The sequence below is a fragment of the Mastomys coucha genome, unplaced genomic scaffold, assembly GCF_008632895.1.
Source record: "Mastomys coucha isolate ucsf_1 unplaced genomic scaffold, UCSF_Mcou_1 pScaffold7, whole genome shotgun sequence".
Classification (NCBI taxonomy): Eukaryota; Metazoa; Chordata; class Mammalia; order Rodentia; family Muridae; genus Mastomys; species Mastomys coucha.
The window spans coordinates 45,259,369-45,283,090 of NW_022196913.1; the positions used below are offsets into that span (position 1 = coordinate 45,259,369).

At 43.5% G+C, this 23,722-nt stretch overlaps 1 protein-coding gene across 3 annotated transcripts in view; it reads left to right on the top strand.

Moving 5' to 3' along the window:
- Positions 1 to 23,722, top strand: part of LOC116081738 (N-acetyllactosaminide beta-1,6-N-acetylglucosaminyl-transferase) — a 103,191-nt gene that overhangs the window by 74,929 nt on the left and 4,540 nt on the right. For all 3 annotated transcript variants that reach the window (XM_031358388.1, XM_031358387.1, XM_031358386.1), the window contains exon 2: positions 21,086 to 21,181. In XM_031358388.1, coding sequence (XP_031214248.1) covers positions 21,086 to 21,181 — 96 coding nt within the window. The remainder of the gene's footprint in view (positions 1 to 21,085; positions 21,182 to 23,722) is intronic.

The following is a 23,722-nucleotide window of genomic DNA, read 5'->3' on the forward strand; positions in this document are numbered from 1 at the left end:
AAGAAGAAGAAGAAGAAGAAGAAGAAGAAGAAGAAGAAGAAGAAGAAGAAGAAGAAGAAGAAGAACTCGGTGATTGATGTATTCCCTAAACGTTTAAGTTGGTCAAAATATTTACACTTCTCAACCAACTGTTGTAATAGGATTTACAAAAAGACAGTGTGGAATACTCTTTTGAAAAGAGAAAGTTTCTCATTCCTGACAATCATATTCAATTCACAGATTTCTCATATGTGTTAGGAAATTATAGCATGTTGATCGTTACTGAGTCTGGCTGATGAACCTATAGTTATTACTGTCTGCTGTATTGGGATGTGCAATAAGGTTCTAAAGTTGTCCTTGTAGGAAGCTACAGGTGATACTCATATTAATTTTGAGGAATCTGAACACCACAAATGGGGAAGGATGTGTCTGGGCCAGCAAACCCTGTATAGAATGATTGTGGAATGGGCTCTGTGACCATAGGTTAAGATTCAGTGCTTTTCCTGGGGTGTGTCTGCCCTTGCAGTGTGGTGTGGAGGAAAGAGTATGGACTTTGGAGTGGGACAGGACTTCGGAGTCCTAGCCCTGCCGCTTAAGAGCCTGTCTGACACTGGATAAACCACACAACTGGTGCAGATATAACATATGAGAATGTGTGGAGCCAGGCATGGTGACCTGTGGCTGTAATCTCAACACTTAGGGAGACTAGAACAGGATTGTGGGTTAGAGGCCACCCTGGGGTGTGAAGTAGAGGAGGGAGGAGAAGGAAAAGGAAGTTTAGAAGGTATTTGAGATTTTGTAGGAATTGTTTGAGTTCAACTTCATCCCTGTTAAGTGTGTCTGAGATGTGTCTGGAGACAATGCACTGGGGGAAATATGTTCATATTCATATTTCTTCTTACAAATATTTGTAGAAAGGTGTAGGAGAATCACCAGGTGGCTGTAAGAGACCCTAGAAGACAGTCAGGATTAGAATAGCAGCTTGTAATTCTTTTTGACTGACCTTTCATTTTCTTTCTCAATTTTCCTGTTTTGCAGCACTGGCAATTGAGCCCCAGTCTATGCATGCTATCACTGAACTCCAGCTCATACCCAGCACTCCTTTGACTTGTGTGTGTGTGTGTGTGTGTGTGTGTGTGTGTGTGTACACGCACACGTGCATGTTTCTTTGTATACATAGTTGTGAGTCCATATGTGTATACATATGTATGGAAGCCAGGGATTGATACTGAGAGTCTGGTGTCTTACACTATTGTTTTCACCTTTTTTAAAAATAATATTTTTATTAATTCTTTGAATATTTAATTAATGTATACAATATATTTTGATCTAGTGTGCTACACCACCTCCCTCCATCTCTGTCACTCTCCATTTCATCCTTTTCATCATCCTCGTTATCATCATCATCCTCGTCTTCGTCATCATCTTAGTCGGGTTTCTATTGCTGTGATAAAACACCAAGACCAAAAGCAACCTGAGGAAGAAAGAGTGCAGGTTATCATCCTTGTCAGGGGAAGCCAAGACAGCAACTTGGAGGCAGGAAATCAAGCAGAGACAATGAAGGAATGGTTCTTCCTGACTTGCTCCCTTTGGCTTGCTCAGCCTGCTTTCTTATACAACCCAGAACCCTCTGCCCAGGAGTGGCATTTTCCCTGGTGAGCTGGGCCTTCCCACATCAATCATTAATCCAGGAAAGCACCTACAGAATTGCCTACAGGTAATCTGATGGAGGCATTCTCTCAGTTGAGTTTCCTCTTCATGGATAAATGCTAGCTTATATGGAGTTGGCCAGAAAAAGAACAAAACAAAACAAACACCTTGCCCCCCCTCAAAAAACCTAGGGTGCTCACTGTGTCCAATTAGTACTGACCGAATGTGAATGGGTGTGAGGACATCTGGCAGGGGGCATGGACAACCTACCCAAGGAAACTGACTTTTACCCCAGCAGCCAGCAATTGCAAGTAGCTCTTGAGTGAAGGCTTGGGGCCTCAGAAATCCTATCCCCAGCCACATTGGACTGTTTACTGGTTTGATCTTGTGTAGGCAACCCTTGCTACTGTGTGTTGATAAGACTAAGTGGAGAGTGAGCTCTAAAAAAATCCCCCTCTCCGGGATGAGGATTCTAGGCGACTGCCATGGTGCCTGAGCTTTTACATGGATGCTGGGCATCTGGATGTAGACCCTCTGTTTGAGCAATGAGCATTTTAGTAACTCAGCCAGCCCCATATCTTCCATCTTTTGACTATCTAGGCACTTCACAACACAGCTAAGAACAGTAAACAACTAAACTACAGGAAAGGATTATAAACCACGGATGAGTATCCTGTTTTAAATATATAAAAGTCCAGACACTGTACTGTGCAAGAGGAGCTAATGAGGGCGGGGGATGCTGCCCTTGGGGAAAAGTTCTTGGCAAGCATGCTCAAGGCTCTGGACTTATTCTCCAGGAGCTGTAGGGCAGTAATGTTATTTGTGATGTGAAATGATTATTCAAAACCTAGCCTCTTCTATTCAAACCTCTGTTGCCCTTGGACTTCTGTTTCCTGCATTGTAAAAGGTCCAGATGGACTAGATGATCTCAAAAGAGGTTCATGCATAATAACTAACCCACCCCAGGTGGCCTTCAGCCTATTCATACTGATTTCATAGGATTGTTAGAAGGGACAGGACAGTGTTTTGACCATCTCAGACCTCCCCTGTTGGCTCTTTCTATGTAAGAAATGCCTTGACTCCTCTATTTATGTTACACTGGGGCCTGTAGGGTTGATGGAGCGCTGTCTTCTATGGAATTAATCCTCCTCCTCATTGAAATGACTTTATCCATGTGTAGATGCACTCCCCCACCTCTGTCAGGTCTTTGGAGTCAGGCTGGTGCCCAAGAGCAGTGCATGAATCCAGTGAGACTGGGTTCTGAGCATGCGTGTTATATCTCCTTTTCACTGTTGGTTGTTTTAATATGGAACGTTTTCCTCTGGTTTCTGGAGAGACATTGTGGTATGCCCATAAGTGCTGGACCAGACAGCAATTAATGTAGGAAGACAGAGGAGACATCTCCACTTGTGCCCAACTCTGAAGATTCCTACTGTTCGTGATTTAATCCAAATCGTGTAGCCCATGATAGTAGTTTCTTTATTTCTAAATTGGAAATGATAGTGTTCACCTTGAGTGCATTGTTTTGTTTTGTTTGTTTGCTTTGAGACAGGGTTTCTCTGTCCTGGAACTCACTCTGTAGACCAGGCTGGCCTTAACTCAGATCCAATGCTTCTGCCTCCCTAGTGCTGGGATTAAAATCGAGTACCACCATCACCCACCTCACTTTTCTAAAAAAAAAGTTTCCTTTAAATATTTGTTGGTGAGTGTGAGTTCAAGCAACCTCTCTGGCAGTTTTAATATCTGTGAAGCTTTTTTTTTTTTTTTTTTTTTTTTTTTTTGAGCCACTTCCCCCATAAGTCATCTCCATAAATGGTGGAACAGTTTGATATCTCATTGAAAAAGTAAGGACCGAGGATATAGCTCAATAGTAGAATGCTTGCAGGCTGTGGAAGATCTCGATTTCGATCACTCAGGATAATACGTTAAAACAGTTGATCCAACTGTTAAAGCTGGTGTACCTTCGTTAGCTTCGCATTTTAATGTTGGCGCTTCCTAATAAATAGGGAATCCTGAGCCTGAGTAATAAAACCTGTGTTCCACATTGATCCAAGACACACGGCCATTATTAAACTCCCAATCATGGTGCTTTCAACCAATCAGAGCAGTCAAGAGCACCCTAATATCATAGGGTATCATATCACCTCAATAAGGATTCTTATTAAAACTTATAGGTGGCTCGTGAGTTTTGTTTTTGTTCTTTTCCTGTTGGTTGGATATCTTAGTGTTTGCTCTTGAGCTGACAATAGCTGTCACTCAGAGTCCCTAATGTGCTAGAATCACTACAGCTCAAAGGAAACCCCCAGCGTTATAAGTATGACGTAAGGCCTTATCAGGCCCTGGCCAGTAGAGAGAGGAGCAAAGGCAACAGCCAGATGAACAGCGTTTCTGTGAAGGCTCACAGTTTGTTTTATAGAGATATGTATGCAAATATTGGATTCCTGATCCCTCTGCAACTTCTTACCGTAGTGTTGTTGTAGAGTATTCACCAGAGAAGACTGCGCAGACTTGGGTCTCAGCCAATAGAAAGTCTTTATTAGCTGACCGAGATCCCAGTGTAGCACTGTGACTTTCTCAAGATGAGCTTATAAGCACAGAAGCCATGTTCTGGGTTGACACACTCCAGTTAACAAGAGCAGTTAGCCAGAAACAGAATTACAGAAGCCAAAAGCAAGGTCAGTACATTTAGATATTTCCCCAGAGCTAGGGATAGGTCTTTGTTTTCATTGTGGCTGGTGGTACAGTTTGCTGTATGCTGTTTGATGGCCTGAAGGGTAGGTATTTCAATCATGGAGTCAGTTGTGTTACGTAAGATCTGGGGCCCTGTTACAGATTTACATATGGAAACTATGCACATCAAAATTGAACAGATCATGAGTTGTCCGTATCTGTTTGATGCTGCGTCTCAGCTCTGGCTGGTTCTGTAGTCAAGGATGGCCTTGCTCTACAGGTTCCCTACCACTGCCTGGGAAGTGCTGGGATGAGATTCCTACTGATTAGGACAATGTGTGTATGCTGCAGGTGCTGGGGATTGAAACTAGGGCTTTATGTGTGGTGAGCATCCACTCTCCCAACTGAGCTACATCCCCAGCCTCAGCTCACGGAGGCTTTGAACTGCTCCTTGTCTGTTTAGCCCACAGGAGAAAGCACGTTCTCAGTACTTCTGGGACCCCTGAGGGTTCCTTTCCAGTCACTTCCCACTGTAATGACTAGTCTAACCCCGCAAGTTAGATGTCTGGTCTTGTGTTGCTGGATAATTTCTTTTAAACATGTTTGTGATACGACTGTACCGCTCTGCACCGCATTGGTGCAGTGAACTCAAGAGACTAAAAGAGGACTTGGGATCCCGGAGAACTGGGGTTACAGGTGGTTGTAAGCCACTATTTGGGTGCTGGGAACTGAATCCAGTGTGCTCTCAACTACTGAGCCATCTCCCCAGCCCTCTCACTGTGTAACTTCTAACTGAAGTGTAGACATTTATGTCCAAATGTTTGGGTTAAATGAGTGGAAAGCAGCAGGCAGAGGTCTCTTCATTGCTGCCTGCTTCCTGGGGACCGGGCATTAGGAAGGGCACCTACGTATCCCAGGCCCAGGGCAAACCTTTCTCTCATGTGTCTTCTCTTTTTAAGTTAGCTTACGTGACAGTACAAACAGAACTGTCTGGATGGGTGTTTTGCAGAAAAGGCCAGGCTTGTTATAGACAGAGATTTAGTTCCCAGAATTAGCAACCTATATATATCCGTTTGTGCAAGAGCAAGTTCACCACTAACCTTCAACAACTTTTGACCAGAGCTGAACTGAAAACCAGGGTTAAAATTAGACCACCATCCTGTGTGAGTTTTTATTGGACTGTTTGTATAAGTACCAGGGCCGGGCGGAGAGAGAGCAGTGACTACAAATGGTAGATGAGTTCTTGAGTTGCAGCCAACTGAATGTTGCCTGGTGGCTTGTTTTGAAGGTAAAGAAGGCACCATGGGCCGGGCAGTGGTGGCACACGCCTTTAATCCCAGCACTTGGGAGGCAGAGGCAGGCGGATTTCTGAGTTCAAAGCCAGCCTGGTCTACAGAGTGAGTTCCAAGACAGCCAGGGCTACACAGAGAAATCCTGTCTGGGGGGTGGAGGGGAGGCACTGTGTATAGAGCAAAATGAAAATCTGCTAATGAGGCTGCAGAGATGGCTCAGTGGTTAAGAGCACTGGCTCCTGCTCCTCCAGAGGACCCAGGTTCAATTCCCAGCACACACATGGCTGCTCACAACTATCTGTAATTCCAGTTCCAGCGGCCCCAACACCCACCAGACAGATAGACAGAATGCAGGAAAACAAATGCACAGGAAATAAAAACTAAATAAAAATGTTTATTTAGACAAATAGATAAATTAGACAAAATCTGTTAACGTCAGTAAGGGGTCTATCCCAGGCAGGGAAGCAGGCAGCAGCAGTCAGGCTCTTGTGATGATGTCAGGAGAGCAGGGCTCTGCTGAATGAGGGAAATCAACACTGCATTTTTTTTTTCTGAGACAGGGTTTCTCTGTCTAGCCTTGGTTGTCCTGGAACTTACTCTGTAGACCAGGCTGGCCTTGAACTCAGAAATCCGCCTGCCTCTGCCTCCCAAGTGCTAGGATTAAAGGCATGCGCCACCACCGCCTGGCTCAACACTGCACTTTTAATTGACAGTCACATATAACCTGGTAACTACCGCAAGAACTGAGAAACACCCAATCTAAGCTAGATATAAACGAGCTGTATCTAAAGACAATAGCTGCAGGGAAATGTTAACCAGCAGAATCTATTGGGTTTCCAGAACCCAGTCAGATTTATGTTCTAAGGAAATAAAGGAAATAGGTTTTTTGGAGTTTTTTTGGGGGGGAGGGGAGGAGGTTGAGGAAGCGGGGAGGGGGGGGAGGCTCCTAAGCCCAGCAAAGGTGCTAAATGTATATGAGAGACGAACTGTGAGTTTAAAACATTTCTCACATTAAAGACTTGCCAGCTGGGTGTGGTAGTACACACCTTTAATTCCAGCTCCAGGAAGGCAGCAGCAGGTGGATCTCTGAGTTCAAAACCAGCCTGGTCTACAGAGTGAGTTCCAGGACACCAGGGTTCAGCTTCCTACTTGCTCTGTAACTGTAACTCAACTGACAGTGAAAAGCAGAAAAAGGTAGAGAGACCCTGTCTCAAACCCCTCCACTAAAGGTGACTTTTTAATCTATGCTCAGTATAGACTAGTTAGCTAGTTAATAGTCATGAGGTTGGGAGTGTAGATCAGTTGTAAAAGATGTGCAAGCCTATACAAGGCCCTAGGCTCAATTATACACACACACACACACACATACACACACACATGTTTATACACACACACACACATACACACACACATGTTTATACACACACACACACATATATATACATATATATATATATATATGTATATATATACAGACAGACAAAAATCTTATGTTCTGAGCAAAAAGCGACAGAGGAGTATTTATTTGTGCAGAAATACACGCTTTATGATCTAGAAAGCCGCGCCAGAGACCTAGTGTGGGGGTGAGGTTTAGAAAAACATCAGCATCTGCAGATGCGGTCTCAGTGTGACGTCAGTGAGGGCTATAGGAAGATGTCATGGCCTGTTCTGGCACGCTCACAGCTGCCTTTCAGTTCTGTAAGAAATGGAAAGTCTAGGGGAGAAATACAGAACTGCAAATGACCAGAAAGAAAGCAGACCTCAGAGGCTACCCACGACTCCCTCTGGGTCCGGTGATGAGTTGAGGAAAAGGCCGGAAGTAAATTCAGAATGGCTATCTTGTAGCTCGGTGTTCGTTTCTCCACACTTCTTAGGTGTTTGACCATGTAGTTATCAGAGTTATGGGAAAATTTAAAGAGCTGGCTTGAGGAGAGAAAGGTGTCTCCTATCACCGGAAGCGAGTGAGTGGGCCAAAGCTGAGTGTAGGGAGTTTGTATGTTAAAAAAACTGAATCCTGAGCTGGGCAGTGGTGGCGCATGGGAGGCAGAGGCAGGCAGATTTCTGAGTTCGAGGCCAGCCTGGTCTACAGAGTGAGTTCCAGGACAGCCAGGGCTACACAGAGAAACCTTGACTCGAAAAACAAAAAACAAAACAAACAAACAAACAAACAAAAAACTGAATCCCTGTTCAACGGTGTTGAGAGGTGGGACCTCTGAGGAGTAAGGAGGTGACTAGGTGCTAAGGGTTCCGGGCACTCAGGTCGATGCATGCCTTCCCTGTATTCTGTAGCACTAGTCACAGAGGCTGGAGACAAGACAGGAAACAAGGACTTCCTGAAGAGCCTGCTGATTTTCCAGGAAAGAAACAGGAGGTTTCCCACCTCAAATTTTGAGTTTGGATCATATTTGTAGCAGAAATCATTTTCCTCTCTACCTAAAAATTTCATTGATGCTCACTCCTTCATATATTCTTATCTGCTGTCTTTATAAATTATGTTTTTAATTATTTAAAAGAAAATTTAACTTTAAATATATATCGATGATATTCTTTCCTTCCCTCAAGTCTTTCCAGGCCCCTTCCCCACCTACCTACCAAACTTTAAGTTCTGTCTCAAAAACAAACAAAAACCTAGTACAACAAAACCAAGAACACAAAATAAAACCTCTCCCCTCAAACAAACAAAAACCAAAACCCCCCAAACTGTAACCAAATAAAAACACACTCTATACTTAACCTCTCTAGTTCTGTGGATTGTAGCTTAGCTACCATTAGTTATCCATATATAAGTGAATACATAATAGATTTCTCTTTCTGGGTCTGGAATACCTCACTCAGGACTATGTTATCTGGTTCTGGATTCCGTTTGCCTGGATGATGTCATTTTTTTTTTAACAGCTGAGTAATACCCCATTGTATCAATGGACCACATTTACTTTGTTCATTCTTCTGTTGAGGGACATCAAGCTTGCTTCCAATTTCAGTTTCTTATGAGTAGAGGTTGTTTCTAATTTCAGGCTTCTGAGTAGAGCGGCAGTAAACATGGTTGAGCAGTATCTCTGTGGTAGGATGAAGCACCCTTTGGCTTTATGCTCAAGGGTGGTGTAGCTGGATCTTGAGGTAGATCAAGTCCTAACTTCCTCAGGAGCCAAGATTTCCATCGTGGCTATACACATTTTCTCTCCCACTAGCAATGTATGAATGTTTCTCTTACTGCACATCCTCACTAGCCTGAGCTACCACTTGTGGCGTTGATCTTAGCTATTCTAACAGGTGTAAGATGAAATCTCAGAGTTATCTTGATTTGCACTTCCCCCCTCCCCCCCATGGCTAAGGGAGTTGAGCATTTCTTTAAGTGCTTCTCAGCCATTTGAGATGTCTCTTTTGAGAATTCTCTGTTTGGATCTGTACCTCATTTTTAAACTTAAGTTATTTATGTCTTGATATTTAGTTTCTTGAGTTCTTTACATGTTTTGGATATTAGCCCTCTCTTGGATGTGTAGTTGGTCAAAATTTTGTCCTATTGTGTCGGCTGCTGCTTTGTCAGAATAACAGTGTTTTGTGCCAGGCAGAAACTTTTTAGTTTCGTGAGGTCCCATTGTTAACTGTTGATCTTAGTGCCTGTGCTAAAGGGGTTCTGTTTGCTGTGCCAGTGAGCTTAAGGCTATTCCCCACTTTCTTTTCTATCAAGTTCAGTGTATCTGGTTTTATATTGAGGTCTTTGATCCACTTGGAGTTGAATTTTATGCAGGGTGATAAATATGTGTCTATTTGGATTCTTCCACATACAGACATCCAGTTTGGCCAGTACAATTTGTTTTAGATGCTGTCTTATTTCCTGTGTGTATTTCTGGTTTCTTTATCAAAAATCAGGCGTCCAAAGGTATGCAGATTTATATCCGGATCTTCAACTTGATTCCACTGACGAATGAATGTGTCTGGTTTTGTGCCAATACAATGCTGTTTTTATTACTATATCTTGGTGGTACAACTTGAAATCAGAGCTAGGGATACTTCCAGCAGTCCAGCAGTTCCTTATTACTCTGGATTGTTTCAGCTATTCTCTCTCTCTCTCTCTCTCTCTCTCTCTTTCTCTCTCTCTCTCTCTCTCTGTGTGTGTGTGTGTGTGTGTGTGTGTGTGTTTCTATATGAAGCTGAAAATTGTCCTTTCAAGATCTATGAAAAAGAATGTTGTAATGTCAATGGGGATTACACTGAATCTGTATAGGACTGCATCTGTACAAATGGATGGCCATTTTTACTATGTTAATTCATGAGTATGAGAGATCTTTGTATCTTCTTTTAACTTCCAATTTTCTGTCTTCATTGACTTGAAGTTTTTATCATACAGGTCTTTCACTGGCTTGGTTAGAGTTACCCCAAGATACATTATTTGAGGCTTTTGTGATAGGTGTTTCTCTGATGTCTTCCTCTGTCTGTCTGTCATTTGAATACAGGAGCTGCTGGTGCCTGCGAGTTAATTTTGTATTCAGCTACTTTGCTGAATGTGTTTTATCAGCTGTAGGAATTTTCCAGTAGAATTTTTAGGAACACTTATGTGCAGTTCCACATCATCTCCAAATAATGACACTTCAGCTACTTCTTCTCAATCTGTACCCCCTGATCTCCTTCAGTTGTCTTAGTGCTCTAGCAAAGAATTCGAGCATTGTATTGAATAGGTGTGGAGAGAGTGGACAGCCTTGTCTTGTTCCTGGTTTTAGTGGAATTGCTTGAGTTTCTCTCCATTTAAGTTGGGCTTGCTGTAAACTACCTTCATTATGCTGAGGTATGTCCCTTGTGTCTCTAACCTCTCCAGGATTTTTATCATAAAGGGGTGTTGGGATTTTGTCAAGGACCTTTCCTGTATCTAATGAGAGGTAATCTAATGATGGTTGTCTTTCAGTTTGCTTATACTGTGGATTATATTTATCCATTTATTATTTGTTGGCATTAGGTTCTGTAGTATACATATACTTTTTTTTTGTATATGTGTATTTTCACTTTGATCTGTTTATAGTTTTTACAAATCATTTTAGTCAACCCTTATGATCAGGGTCCTGTGTTTCACAAGCCATGGAATTATCACTTTAAGAGGAAAAAAATTACATTCACAAAGCAAATGTGAAGGTGGGAATAGCTCATTTTAGGGAAGCTGAAAAATAAACAGCTGCTTCTTTGAACTTTACCTTTTAAATCCCTAGACGTTGAAAATAAAGCTTCTGAGATTTGATTTAAAAAAATAAACTTCTTTTTTTGTTTGTTTGGTTGTTTTGTTCTGTTTTGAGACAGGGTTTCTCTGTATAGCCCTGGCTGTCCTGGAACTCACTCTGTAGACCAGGCTGGCCTCAAACTCAAATCCACCTGCCTCTGCCTCCGAAGTGCTGGGATTAAAGGTATGTGCCACCACTGCCAGGCTCAAAGTAAACTTCTTACTGACGCTCAATACTTAAGTGTTGTGAAGCATTGGGTAAATTGGAAGACAGACACAGCTGGGTGTCTGTCTGTCCTATGAAGTAAGGGAAAGAGGACCATGAAGAACTAGGAGTCATACAGATGTGGCAAATGCCTGTAATCCCAGCCCTCGGGTGGCTGGCACAGGAGGGTCCTTTAAGTTTTGAAGACAGATTGTGTTTCATGGTGAGGCTTGGATTAGCCTAGAGTACAGAGTTAGGGTCTAAACGTATTCCCCACCCCTACCTCCACCCCAAATCAACCAACCCATCAATCAGTTGGTCCAAGCTGGAACCTTCTTTTAATCTCAGCACTGGGATGGCAGAGACCAGAGGATTCTGCACTCACAGGCCAGGCAGCCTAGTGTAACAAACAGGTGAGCTCCAGGCCTATGGAAGAGCTTATCTGAAAGCAAATGGTGACATTCTTGGAGGTGACACATCAGGATTTCCTCTGGCTGCCCCAGGCACACAGTCGCACATGCACACAAATAAATAATTTAAAATGCAATGGCTGAGTGAAAAAGAGAAAGGAAAAGGGAAGGAACATGACTGCTCCTGGGTAGAGAGGAAGAGAAAGTTTATTATAAATATTTGGAAGAGTATATATAGCCAGAGGCAGGGACCTCTGCCAGAGTACAGAGTGGACAAGAGTCTGAGCTGGGCCCTGGAGGGAGAGGGAAACCAGATGTAGCAGCCAGGAGGCCCAAAAGTACTGGAGTGGGTAACCAAATTATGCCCTGGACTGAAGAGTTTAGGGTGGAGGCTGGGATGTGACCGCAGGAGGTGCCTTTGAACCCGTACGGATTGAGGAACTCTGGGAGCCTAGCTGCCGATCTGCTTTGATATGTTAAATAGGCACCTCAGCCCTTTGTGCCAGGTTTAAAACCTAACAGTGAATGATCCTAATCCAGATCTCCAAAAGGGAGCTCTGGCATTGTTTGTGATGGGGTCTCTGGGTGTGCAGAGCCAAGGCATTGTGGAACCCGCAAACCTGCAAACCCGCAAACCCCCAAGCCCCAAACCCGCAAACCCGCAAACCCGCCGCTTCAGCCTCTTCAGCCTCTTCAGTGCCACACCACAAGGCGGGTAGATACTGGGATCTGCATTTGGATTTTAGAGCTCTGCAGATGCTTACTCGCGTGTGTGTGTGTGTGTGTGTGTGTGTGTGTCTGTGTGTGTGTGTGTGTGTGTGTGTGTGTGTGTAAGAAGCAAGATGCGGAGATTCAAACCTAAAAGAAAGGGGCTGCAGAATTGAGAGCGTGCCAGATCCCTCTGTTTCCCTTAGGGGCCCACATCCATGTGCACATACCCCTCCCCCCACATAATTAAAAATAACAAAAATAAAATAAAATAAAAATTAAAACCCTGAAAAATAGAACTTCCTGGCTTGTCTGTGTAGCCCTTCATTCAGGCCGACTGCAGCTGCTACATACTTTTGAAAATCAGGTAAGAGTTCGCTGGGATGAAAAACAAAAAACAAAAAAAAACAAAAAAAAAAAAAACAAACCTCCCCGAGCTTAGTGTCTGGAAAGGTTAAGATTCTGTGAGTTCCTCCCATAGATAAGCGTTGCCAGAGCTCTGGGGGCTTGGAAGGCGGTTCACTAGTGTGACCTGACTTCTCCACATGGTTCTTTCAAAGACTCCCCTACCCCTACCCTACCCCACACCACCAACCAAAACTGCTGCTTCCGGTAACCTATGTGATTTTGTTTATTTTCAAGATAAAGCCTTAAAATCCTGTCTCAAAAAACAAGGTTGGTGGTGCCTGAGGAACCACACCTGAGATTGCCCCCCCCACATACACACACACATACACACACGTGCACATACCTCACTACACACACACACACACACACACACACACACACACATATAGTCTAGTTTAGCACTGGATTCACTTCCTAACACTGTCGAAAGACTCTGTGTGTGTGTGTGTGTATGTGTGTGTGTGTGTTCTTCTAGATAGTTGTAAGCACCAAAAATACTCATGTAAGCCAAGCTGTGGTGGTGCACGCCTTTAATCCCAGCACTTGGGAGGCAGAGGCAGGTGGATTTCTGAGTTCGAGGCCAGCCTGGTCTACAGAGTGAGTTCCAGGACAGCCAGGGCTACACAGAGAAACCCTGTCTCGAAAAAAAACAAAAAGAAAAAAAAAGAAAAGAAAAAGAATACTCATGTATGCTTTTTCTACCAGCATCTACTCTAGAATGTAGGAAACATGCAAGAAAGAACTTAGATATGTTTTAAGTTTTTATCTTGAAAGAAAAATCAACAAGCTGGCCTGAGCTCTATCTAGCTCAGGTGGTAGATGGCTGTTAGCACACACAAAACCTTGGGTCCATTCCATTGCAAACTCCTACCCCACCCCAAACCACATTGTCTCACTCCTCTCACATATACACTCCTGATTTATGGGCACTCATTTTCTCGGTTCTAGTTTATACAGATTAGCAACAAAACGGGGGCGGGGGGAGGGACTATACCATTAGAACACTTCTAAAACCACTTAGGTTCTAAAACTCTGGAGGGGAGGGGTTCCTTCTCTGTTCCATCTTTGCAACTGGAAAGGAGTCCATTTGTTGGTAGTTATCAGAGATAAGTGCAAAGGTGTTCCTATGAGTGCAGAATACACTCATAGTAAACAACATGGGGCCTTATGGGCCAGATGATAACTGGTCAGATTTATAATCCAGGTTACTTGATACCACATTTCCCTGTTAGTAAAGTTAAGCCTGTTTATTATTAAAGATCTACAACAAATGAACATTTTCTATATTTTTCTCTTGTTATTAGCAGCCAGGCAGTAGTGGCAAACACCTTTAATCCCAGCACTTGGAAGGCAGAGGCAGGCAGATTTCTGAGTTCAAGGCCAGCCTGGTCTACAGAGTGAGTTCCAGGACAGCCAGGGCTGTACAGAGAAACCCTCTCGAAAAAGCAAACAAAAAAGCGAAAACCAACAAAAAAAGTTATCAGCATAATCACAAACCTAATTACTCAATCAATGATTCCAGTGTATGTCAATAAACTTTGTTATTAAGCTGCCTTTGACATCACAGAAATGCCCACAATAAGGCAAGCTGCTGCTTCCTTGAGTTTACATGTTCTATAAGATTTATTTTCATTTTATGCACATTAGTGTTTTGCCTGCATATATGTCATAGGAGAGTGCCAGATCCTCGCCTCACATTTTACATGCAAGAGCGTGTGCATGGTTTATTAACATTATATAACTCGTTATTCCGGGTGTGTGGGTTGCTTTGTTGTTTTTTTTCCCTTTTATATAATGAAGAGTGATATGGAGCCTCATGTGACCTTTGGCAGTATTTGTGAGAATGTTTAATGAACACACTGGGATTGGAGGGTAACTACTAGGCAGTGGCCAGGGTTGTTGCTAAATTTCCTACAGTATACAAGACATCCCACAATAGAGAATCATAGTTAGGTTGTTGTGGTTTGAATGTAAAATATCTTCTAGGGGCTCATGTCTTGAAACAGTGGCCCCCCCCAGCTGATAGCTGCTGTCTATCACTGTTTGAGAAGCACATTCAGCCTTTAGGAGACATTTGACAGAGGAAGTACATCTTCCTGGGGGTGGGCTTTGAAGTTTTATAGCTTGTTCCTGTTAGCCATCTTCCTGTTCCTGTCTCTGTGTCTTCCCCACCATGACGGATTCCATCCTCTTGGAAAAGCCAAAATAATCTTTTTCTTTTAAGTAGTCTTTGTCCTTGTGTTTCACCGTAGCAAAGGAAAAGAAACATACATGAATCCTGAGATTTTATTAGGATTATACTTTCAAATGTAATTAGTTGCTAAACACCGTAAAAGTATTATCTCTGTATCTGTTGTTGTTGTTGTTGTTGTTTTGGTCTGTTTGGTTGGTTTGGTTCCAAGACAACATTTCTCCCTGTGGTCCTGGCTGTCCTGGAACTCACTATGTAGACCAGGACAGCCTCGAACCCAGAGATCCACCTGCCTCTGCCTCCGGTGCATTATTTGTCTTTTACTAGTCACTTCTCTACCTCTGTCGCATCTGCAGATTCAACCAACTATTACTAAAACCAAAATTCCTAAGACCAAAGTAATCATGTCTCCGTGGAGCAAGTGCAGACTCGTACTCCCCATATAGCACAGGATGCAAACTATGGACACGTGTTCTATGTGATCCAAAGACAAATTGTTTCAGATGGTCCTGGAGTTATTAGATCCTGAACTCTGACATCTGTAATAAGCGTGGCTCAGGCCCAACCCCCATTCCCCGTCCGCCAGTTAAATCACTGACACTGAAAAGCAGAAAAAGTCAATGTTAGTGACATTCGGAAAGACAAAGATACCCCTCCCAGCCCACCCCAGTCCATCTTCCCCATTCTGGTACTCAGCCTGAAGTAGAGGGTCAGAGGTATACAAAGCTAAGCAGATGCTAAGCAGACCCTGGTTGGTTTGATATACATCATTGTCTCTGCTCTGGGTCTATCTGCAAGGTTGTCTGAGAAATTGAGAACTCTGGGAGACAAGTTCTCCCTCTGGCTGGCACCAGGCTTCTGCCAGTGAGAAATTCCTTGGGGAAATTCCAGTTCCTTTGGGACAGTTGTTTTGAGTAGTTAGATAGCCAGTGGGAAGGACACAAGGATCTCTTTAAAACATCTTCCTTAGGTTGGCAGAAATCCCAGCAGAAGCAGGCAGCTCTCTGTGAGTTTGAGGAGAGTCTGGTCTATAGAGAGAGTTCCAGAACAGCCAGGATTGCACATAGTTAGAGAGACCCTGTCTGGAAAAACCGAAACAAAATAAGACCAAACCAAAACTGGCTATCTTTCCTGCCGGGCCGGGAAGATGTGGGCAGATCTGTGAGGTACCCAAAGAAGGTAGGGGGAGGGAGATGCTCAATCCACCCCCCCCCCCCCAGGATATGTAGAGAAGACTGTGCAGACAAAGTCCTGTCAGGATTTGTCACACCGTGCCTTCATGGGAGTAAATTAGCTATTTAAAGTCAAACAATTTGAAGTCCTGACTTCAGAATTATGTTTGTCAGTATAGGTAGCAATGTCACAGTCACCAGCCTCCAGTATACATCTATATCTTCCCAAAATTATTGTATCTCATTTTGAAGGAATTGGTTTGAATGGACCAAAGCACACGTGGGGGGGGGGGAGGGGCAGCTGTGGTAGCTTTTCCTACTTATTAGCCAGGAACATTCTAGAATTGTCTTGATGTCCACCTCCATCGTTAAATTGTGCTTGATATTTAAATTCCTTGTGTCTCCAGTAAGTGGGCGAAAGAGGATATCTATCTGGGCTTGAATCAAGCAGTTGCAGGAACTTGTTATCACACACGAGGAGGAAGCAGGGGAGATAATGAGGAGAGATGAAGTTCATAGAAACAAAGCTCAAATTTCAAAGAATCCTATTCGTTTATTTAACAAGCCCAGTTATTCCACCGGGAAAGGCTGAAACCCAAGAAAAACATTCCAGGTTCCTCTCTAAACTCTATCTCAAATGTTCTATTTACAGAAGCCCACGAAGAGCAAAGAAGAGAATTGGGATTTTTTTTTTTTTTTTGGTGAAAATGTTTTTTCTGATAACATGGACAAATCTTTTTTTGCCTAACCTTGGAAATAATGAAGAGCAACTTTGCTAGGTTTCTTGTGAATCGGAGATAAACTCATGCTCACATTAGGTGTGACTGTCCTCCTGCCTCTTGGCTGTAAACACAATAATAATAGTGATCATAGATAGAGGAGCAACTACACCAGAATTGAAGACTGTATATTTTGAAATTAGCAGTTATTTCCCATCATAGTATGCAGAAGAGGCCTTAGTAATTGTTTTAAGTTACTAGCTTTATTATTTTGAGACAGCATCTCATTTATACCAGGCTGGCCCCAAGTTGAACTTTTCTGATCCTCTTGCCCTTCTCTCTCCTGAGTGGTGGGATTACCAACCTTCAGGCTTTTGGAACCACAGCCAGTTTATTCAGTGCTGAGGATCAAACCATGGGCTTTGTATATGCTACGTAAGCACTCTACCACCTGGGATATACCTCCAAGCCCCACCTCAGCAGCTTCTGACCAGAATTTTTTTTAAAGGAAACTAGATAGCAATGTAAACACATGTCATTCCTGGAAGAAGCCTACATATTGTTCGTATTGCTTTATGAAACTTATGTTTGTATTATATGAGAGTGTGTGTGTGTGTGTGTGTGAGAGAGAGAGAGAGAGAGAGAGAGAGAGAGAGAGAAAGAGAGAGAGAGAATGTAACCCTATTCACCCTCCCCACCCCCATAGGTTGCATATAGTCTAAACTAGAAAGTACTGATTTCATATACTACTTCATTAGTAAGGAGAATCTAAGATACTAAAAAATAAATCCAGTGATACTGAGCAGAGAACCTGAACTTGGTTCCTAGCACCCATGTGGCAGCTGACAGCTCTAGTAACTCCAGTTCCAGGGAATCCAATGGCCTCTTCCGGCTCCTAGAACACCAGACGCACATGCCTTCAAAATACACAAACACATAAATTAAAAATTAAACACACACACACACACATTTCCCAGCAATGCAGACAAGTTAATTAAATTGAACAAAGGACATAGGAGCAGCCAGCTGGCTATTGGAGCAGATTTAAGTGCCATGGGATTGAAGGACAGGTTTAAGCATGCAGCTAGATGAAGGGAAGATGGCAGAAAAGTGGGTGGCTGCTCTTGACAGTGCCTCTCATCTTTCCTCACACTTGGTCATACAAAGGATTCTGTGATCCTAATGGGGTGCTGTGCTGGTCCTGTTTCAGGAAGTCTGGGTGAGTCCCACGATTCTACATTTCTCATGAGTTTGCAGGCACTGATAACATTTCATCCAATCTAAGAGCCATACTGGGATAGCTAGCTATATGCCCGGAGCCACACCCATTTCTTCCAGTCTTCTCTATGTCTAAGGGTTTACAGGAGATGGACGGAGACAAAGTCTAATTGCTCCTCCTTCTGTTAATATCATAATTTATGCACAAATATGAACCATAGATAATATTTAAACAGACATGCTTGAGGCCTGTCATCAGACAAAGAATTGGAGCTTTGAATTTCACTAGCCATAAATTAATGGGTGTATGTGTCTACTCAGAAGATAGGCAGTCATTGATTGTGAATGTGCTGATCATATCTCTGGGATGATGGGAGGTGTTTGTTTCTCAGTTTGTGTAATCAATATTAATGAACATGAAAGAGGAAAAAATGTCTTCTCAGAAACATACTTGCTCAAAGGTGAAGAGCGGTCTTGTCGGGAAGGTGTCTTTAGTTATCCAGCATAGCTATTTAATCTAAATAGACTCAAGAACATCACATGCAGATTAGCTTGACCAAATGAAATTAATTGAATTCCCTCCTGGATTTCCACACTTCCCAGGCAAGTTTTAATATCAATTCTTTTCCTTGTAATCTGAGTTACGTAAGAATAGGTATCAAGAACAAAATAAGGAAGCGTCCTTGGCTTCCTTGAGGATAGGCAAGCACTACAATCACCTTTGAAGTATTAAACACAAGCAATAGTAGGAAGTGGGATCACTGAAGCCTTTCTGTTGAATGCTTTCAAGTCTGAGAGACAAAAACCAATTTAAAAAAAAAAAAAGATTCTTTCCTGGGTAGAGAGACTCAGGAGTTAAAAAGATCCACAGTGTTTGCAGGATAGGTTGTGGCAATATTTTACTTTCATTGGAAGACTTGATAAAAATCTAGGTTTAGATTAGTCCATAATTAGAAGGCTACAAGTAAGAACCAGGTCTGTTTTCTTCTGAAATGTACATTATAAAAAAAAATTTTTTTTAAAGATAAGATGGGTTAGTTTTAAATGTTCAATCCTACTGAATTTCTTTCAAAGTTTGGGTCTTAGACTTTTCCCCCTTATCTCCATTGAAAAGTGCAGTCTCCCTCAGTAGTCAGTTTTCCATTTGAGGCAATAATAAGTGACATTCTAACTGTCCTGGGCAGGGGAAAGAGAATCTAGAGGTGCACAAGCCCCTCCTGTCCACCATCAGACTTTAAAGGAGTGAAGTCCAGAGAGTTAAGATTCCCCAGGACATCCTTGATGGGAGAAGGGAAAAGCCAAGGGTCTGGCACAATGGAGGAGGAGTTACCTCCAAGGAAGGTATCTCGCATAGGTTGGACCACTGTGCAGAACAGGGCAGAACTGTGATAGGGGGGATCACATCAGGCTGCTGGATTATGCATCTCTCTTGTCATCTATTCAAACCTAAACCTCTTATGGTCCCCTGAAGACCGGCTTGTGGGTTGGTTCTTCCCAGCATGGAAACACTGAATAAATCGTTCTCTGTATTTCACTGTTGTCTTGGTCCGATCATTGGTTGGCATATTGGGGACAGCTAGACAGGCCCAGCTTGTTGGAGCCACCAGAGTCTGAGCCTTTTACCCTTAAACAGCCAGTAAGATTACCACAAAATCAACATAGAGATTGTCTTGCCATTCTGAGGGTGGAAGTAATGCTAAAACCAAGGTGCTGGCTAGGCCATGTTCCCATCTGCTTCTGGGGACCCTCCATTCCCTTACGTTTGAACCTGCATTCCTCTACCTTCAAACTACTGTGGCTGACCAACTTTTCTGCCCCGCCCCTTTCACTGATTGATTTGCCGAGAAGCACTGAACCCTCCTCACAGGGTAACTGAGAGTGGTTGAAAGGCTGGCTTCTTTGTCTGCCTTTGTTTTATATCTGCCTCATCAACTTTGCTTACTTCTGTACTTAAGGGGTGTCTGTCTAAAATCTGAGGGTACTGAGACAAACTCAGCTCATCTCGCTGGAGGATAATAGGCAAAAATAAGAGTACCAGGCACCTGTCAGCTTTTACAGCATCCTGCCCCAGAGCCCTACCACCACGTCCCACCCCCATGCCCCACCCAAAGTAGATGGACATCTCTAGTGATTGTCCTGAACCTGCCCATGTGCTGAGTTCTATGAATGGCCCAGATCTGTACATCCTGTGACTGAAATCACACCCAAGCAGAAGCAATCATTTCTTGGGAACAGGCTTGGCCCAACAAGCAACTGGGACTTCTTACAGTCACCTTACACAACTGAATGGGAGGTAATGATCAACCAAACCAGGCTTTGGCAAAGCTCAATCTGCCCTACTCTTGCTTCCAACCATCCTGGTTCTCCCTGTTTAAATTTAAAGCTCACAACTTCAATAATGAAATTGGACGTGGGGTTATTGGCCCCATTTCTCTGTGCTTCCCAATATACATGAACTCTGTTTTCTGCCTTTGACCTCTTACCTTTGATGGCTTACCTTTGATTGGCATACTGGAGAACTCCCACTGATTGGGCCTTTGAACCAACCCATCCAAATAATCCAGGGTAGTCTATTTGAAGCCCAGCACCAGAGCAATTGCCATGTACTATATATTGCATGCCCACAGGGTTCCAGTGTGTCTGTTTGTCTGTGTGTGTAAAAGGAACATTATCCTTCCTACCAAAGTAGGTTTTATTCCCATGGAATGTCCTAAGAGAGGACTGTTGCATTTTGAGTGTGGATATTTGCATTACCTCTAAATGATATCCTGTATACATGAAATTATACATTGTGTTTGTCATGGCAAAAAAAAATGCTACAGCTTACAAAGCTAAGTATGCCTCTTTCATATTTGTATTGATTCCTGTATACATTCTCAGATGCCTTAGAGATCTGGATTCTAAAACCCACCAACGTTTCCAGTCATGAGTTTTGTATTGTTTGAGGGTGTAACTACCCTGGATGGTTAAGTGGGCCAGTTTGCTTTCATGACTTATCCTGAGTTTGTTGAGATGAGTGGAGGCTGCTGGGATGGCTTGTGACTATGTTGCTCAAGTGGGACAGTGTTGCTTCCCCAAAGGACATGAGACAATGTCTACAGACACTGATTGTCACATCTGAGAGGAGATTGCTATTGCTGTCCCGGGAGACAACCGTTATACAGAAACACAACAGCCTGGAGAAGAATGGAGAGATGTGGAAACTGAGTGAGCGGGTTGAGCTCGTGGTTCTTATTGCAATGTTATCACTGTTGCAGGAGTCCCTGGCGCCATGCCGCCAAACGCATCCTGGACGGGTAATCTCAGAGCTGTGAAGTGGATGGACATGGAAGCAAAGCACGGAGGTTGCCATGGTAAGGTCACCTGCTCTGGGGCCATCCTGCCTGTGGCTGAGAAAAACTGGAGTACACAGTGGGCTAATTGTTAAAGAAGCCTGAAGCTTCAGTGTGAAGTCTCTCCTGAAGATGAGTTTTAATATCTCAGACATTCTCAATCTTATACCTACCAAGGAGAGAGAGAGAGAGAGAGAAAGAGAGAGAGAGAGAGAGGGAGAGGGAGAGGGAGAGGGAGAGGGAGAGGGAGAGGGAGAGAGAGAGAGAGAGAGAGAGAGAGAGAGAGAGAAAGAAAGAGAGAGAAGAGAGAGGGAGGGGAGGGGGAGAGAAGAGTACTTACAAGTTAAAATGAACTTTGTTCTTGCTAATTTCTGTTCTCTTGTGCCCTTTCTTGACCTTTCCTTCAAGGAGTGCAGGGGCTGGGACAGGTGTTGTCACATTCTTGTGATAAAGCATGCTCACCTCCTGCCCCTGCAGAATTCTCTTCCTTCCACACACAGGCCAGGAGTTAATTGAAGAGCTGCAGGGGTTTGTGACCACTTTGGCACCTGGCAGGTGACATCAAGGAGAAGGGATTTTTTTTTCCCTGAACTGACAAGAACTAGAAACCCCAAGTCATTGATAGCCTTTTATGACAGGGTGGGGGATGGACCAAGAGAGGAGCTCATGTAGCTCAGTGTTTCCTAGAACTTGCTGTGTAGCCAAGGAAGTCCTTGAAATCTGGGTTCTGACACTTCTGTCTCCGAAGTGCTGGGACTGCAGAAATGTGCCCCCACGCTCTGCTAGTCAGTGCCATTTTTTGCAGATGGCCTGGGACTGAACTCATGACCTTTAGAAGGGCAGACAGTACTCTTTAACCGCTGAGCCATCTCCCCAGCCACTCAGTGTCATTTTTATAGATGCTTATAAAGGAGGAATTCTATCAGGTGTGGACACCATCCAAGCTGAGCATAAGCTAGCACATAGTTACCAGGTATACCAACTTATCTGCACTGCTGTAACAAAGCAGCACAGGTTGGACAGCTTATAAGGCAGAAATGTCCTTGTTCTTCTCAAGACTGGAAACTCGAGTTCAGGCATCACAGAGGTGGCCGCCTTCTTGGCCTCTCTCCTGTGGCTTTTAAGTGATGTTTTCTCCCCGTGCCCCCGTGTGTCTCTTTTACAGTATCCCCAATTTCCTCTCTCACAAGATCCCAGTCAGAGTGAGGCAGTAGTGGCACACACCTTTGATCCCAGTGCTTTCCAGGCAGGTGGATCTCTGTGAATTCAAGGCCAGCTTGGTCTACATAGTCAGTTCCCAGACAGCCAGAGATACATAGTGAGACCTTGTCAAAACAAAACAAATCCCCAAACCCAGTCAGGTTCCCAGTATCTGTAAACATCATCTTCATAGCATCCTCAAGACAGCAGCCATAGTCTGCCTCCCCCTAGCATCGGTACATCCCCTCTAATCTGCCTCATCCACACCAGTTACCCAGGTAGCATCACTACTTTGAGCTGTATCCTTCCCCCATCAGAGAAGCTACTGTCTCACCAGTAGAGATTTACCTGCGGCTTCTTCTCTCTGCCTTTCCCTATGTCCCAGCTCTCCTGGGAGAAGGTGTAAACTGATCAGCCTTGCATTTCGGTAGGAACCAAACTAACTGTACAGGACCTGGGCAACCCAAATCCTCAGACTAATATTTCATCTTTCTTCTTTAAATACTTGCTTTGCCAATGAATACCTGAAATCATCACATAGTTACGGGTATATAAAAATGACCCTCCAAACTAGTATGCACAGAGAAGAAAGAGGCAGAACCCAGAGGGGTGGGACATTGCATGTTCTCATTGCTGTGACTCAGTAACACAACACAGAAGAGGTTCTGGGAGGACATGCATATACTCACCTTCTCTTCCACTCTCAGACTCTTGAAATAAAGCACCACAAAGAACTGTTTCATACCTCTGGTCACCTCCATGGTCTTGGGGCGAGTCACTGGATCTATTTGTCCCTCTTCTCAGTGTGGCCACATTTAATAGATTTCCCTTTTCTGCTTCTCCTCTTTATGTGTTTGGCTTACTAAATAAAGATGGGTTGTTGAACCTGGCTTACTGGGGTGGGGCCTTGGCTCTGACCTTTAATGACCCTTAGTAACACTGCCATAGAGGTCTGGGGACCGTTCCAACTTTCCATCATTCGTGTTCCAACTCATCCCCAGCAGAATCCTATTCAAACAGAAATTTCCCCATCTACAATGTTCCTGGAGACATAGCCTACAGCTTTTCCAGTACTAATCACCTGAGGTTCCCAGATGAACCCACCCTTCAGTCTTCTCCATCCCTTCACTCAATAATTACTAATGCAGCATTGAAATATTTACCAGCCAGTGTCCCAGAGGATGCAGAGTGGCAAAATGGTCTAAAATCCCTGCTTTTCTGGAGCATGTGGTCCAGACAAAGAGCAGCCAGGCATTGCCTAAAAAGAGGGACAAGAAATAGCAGCTCTCTCCTCTCATATGTCTACAAAACACTGTAAACAGATAAATGTCACATATACCATGAAATATTTATGAGTCGTTT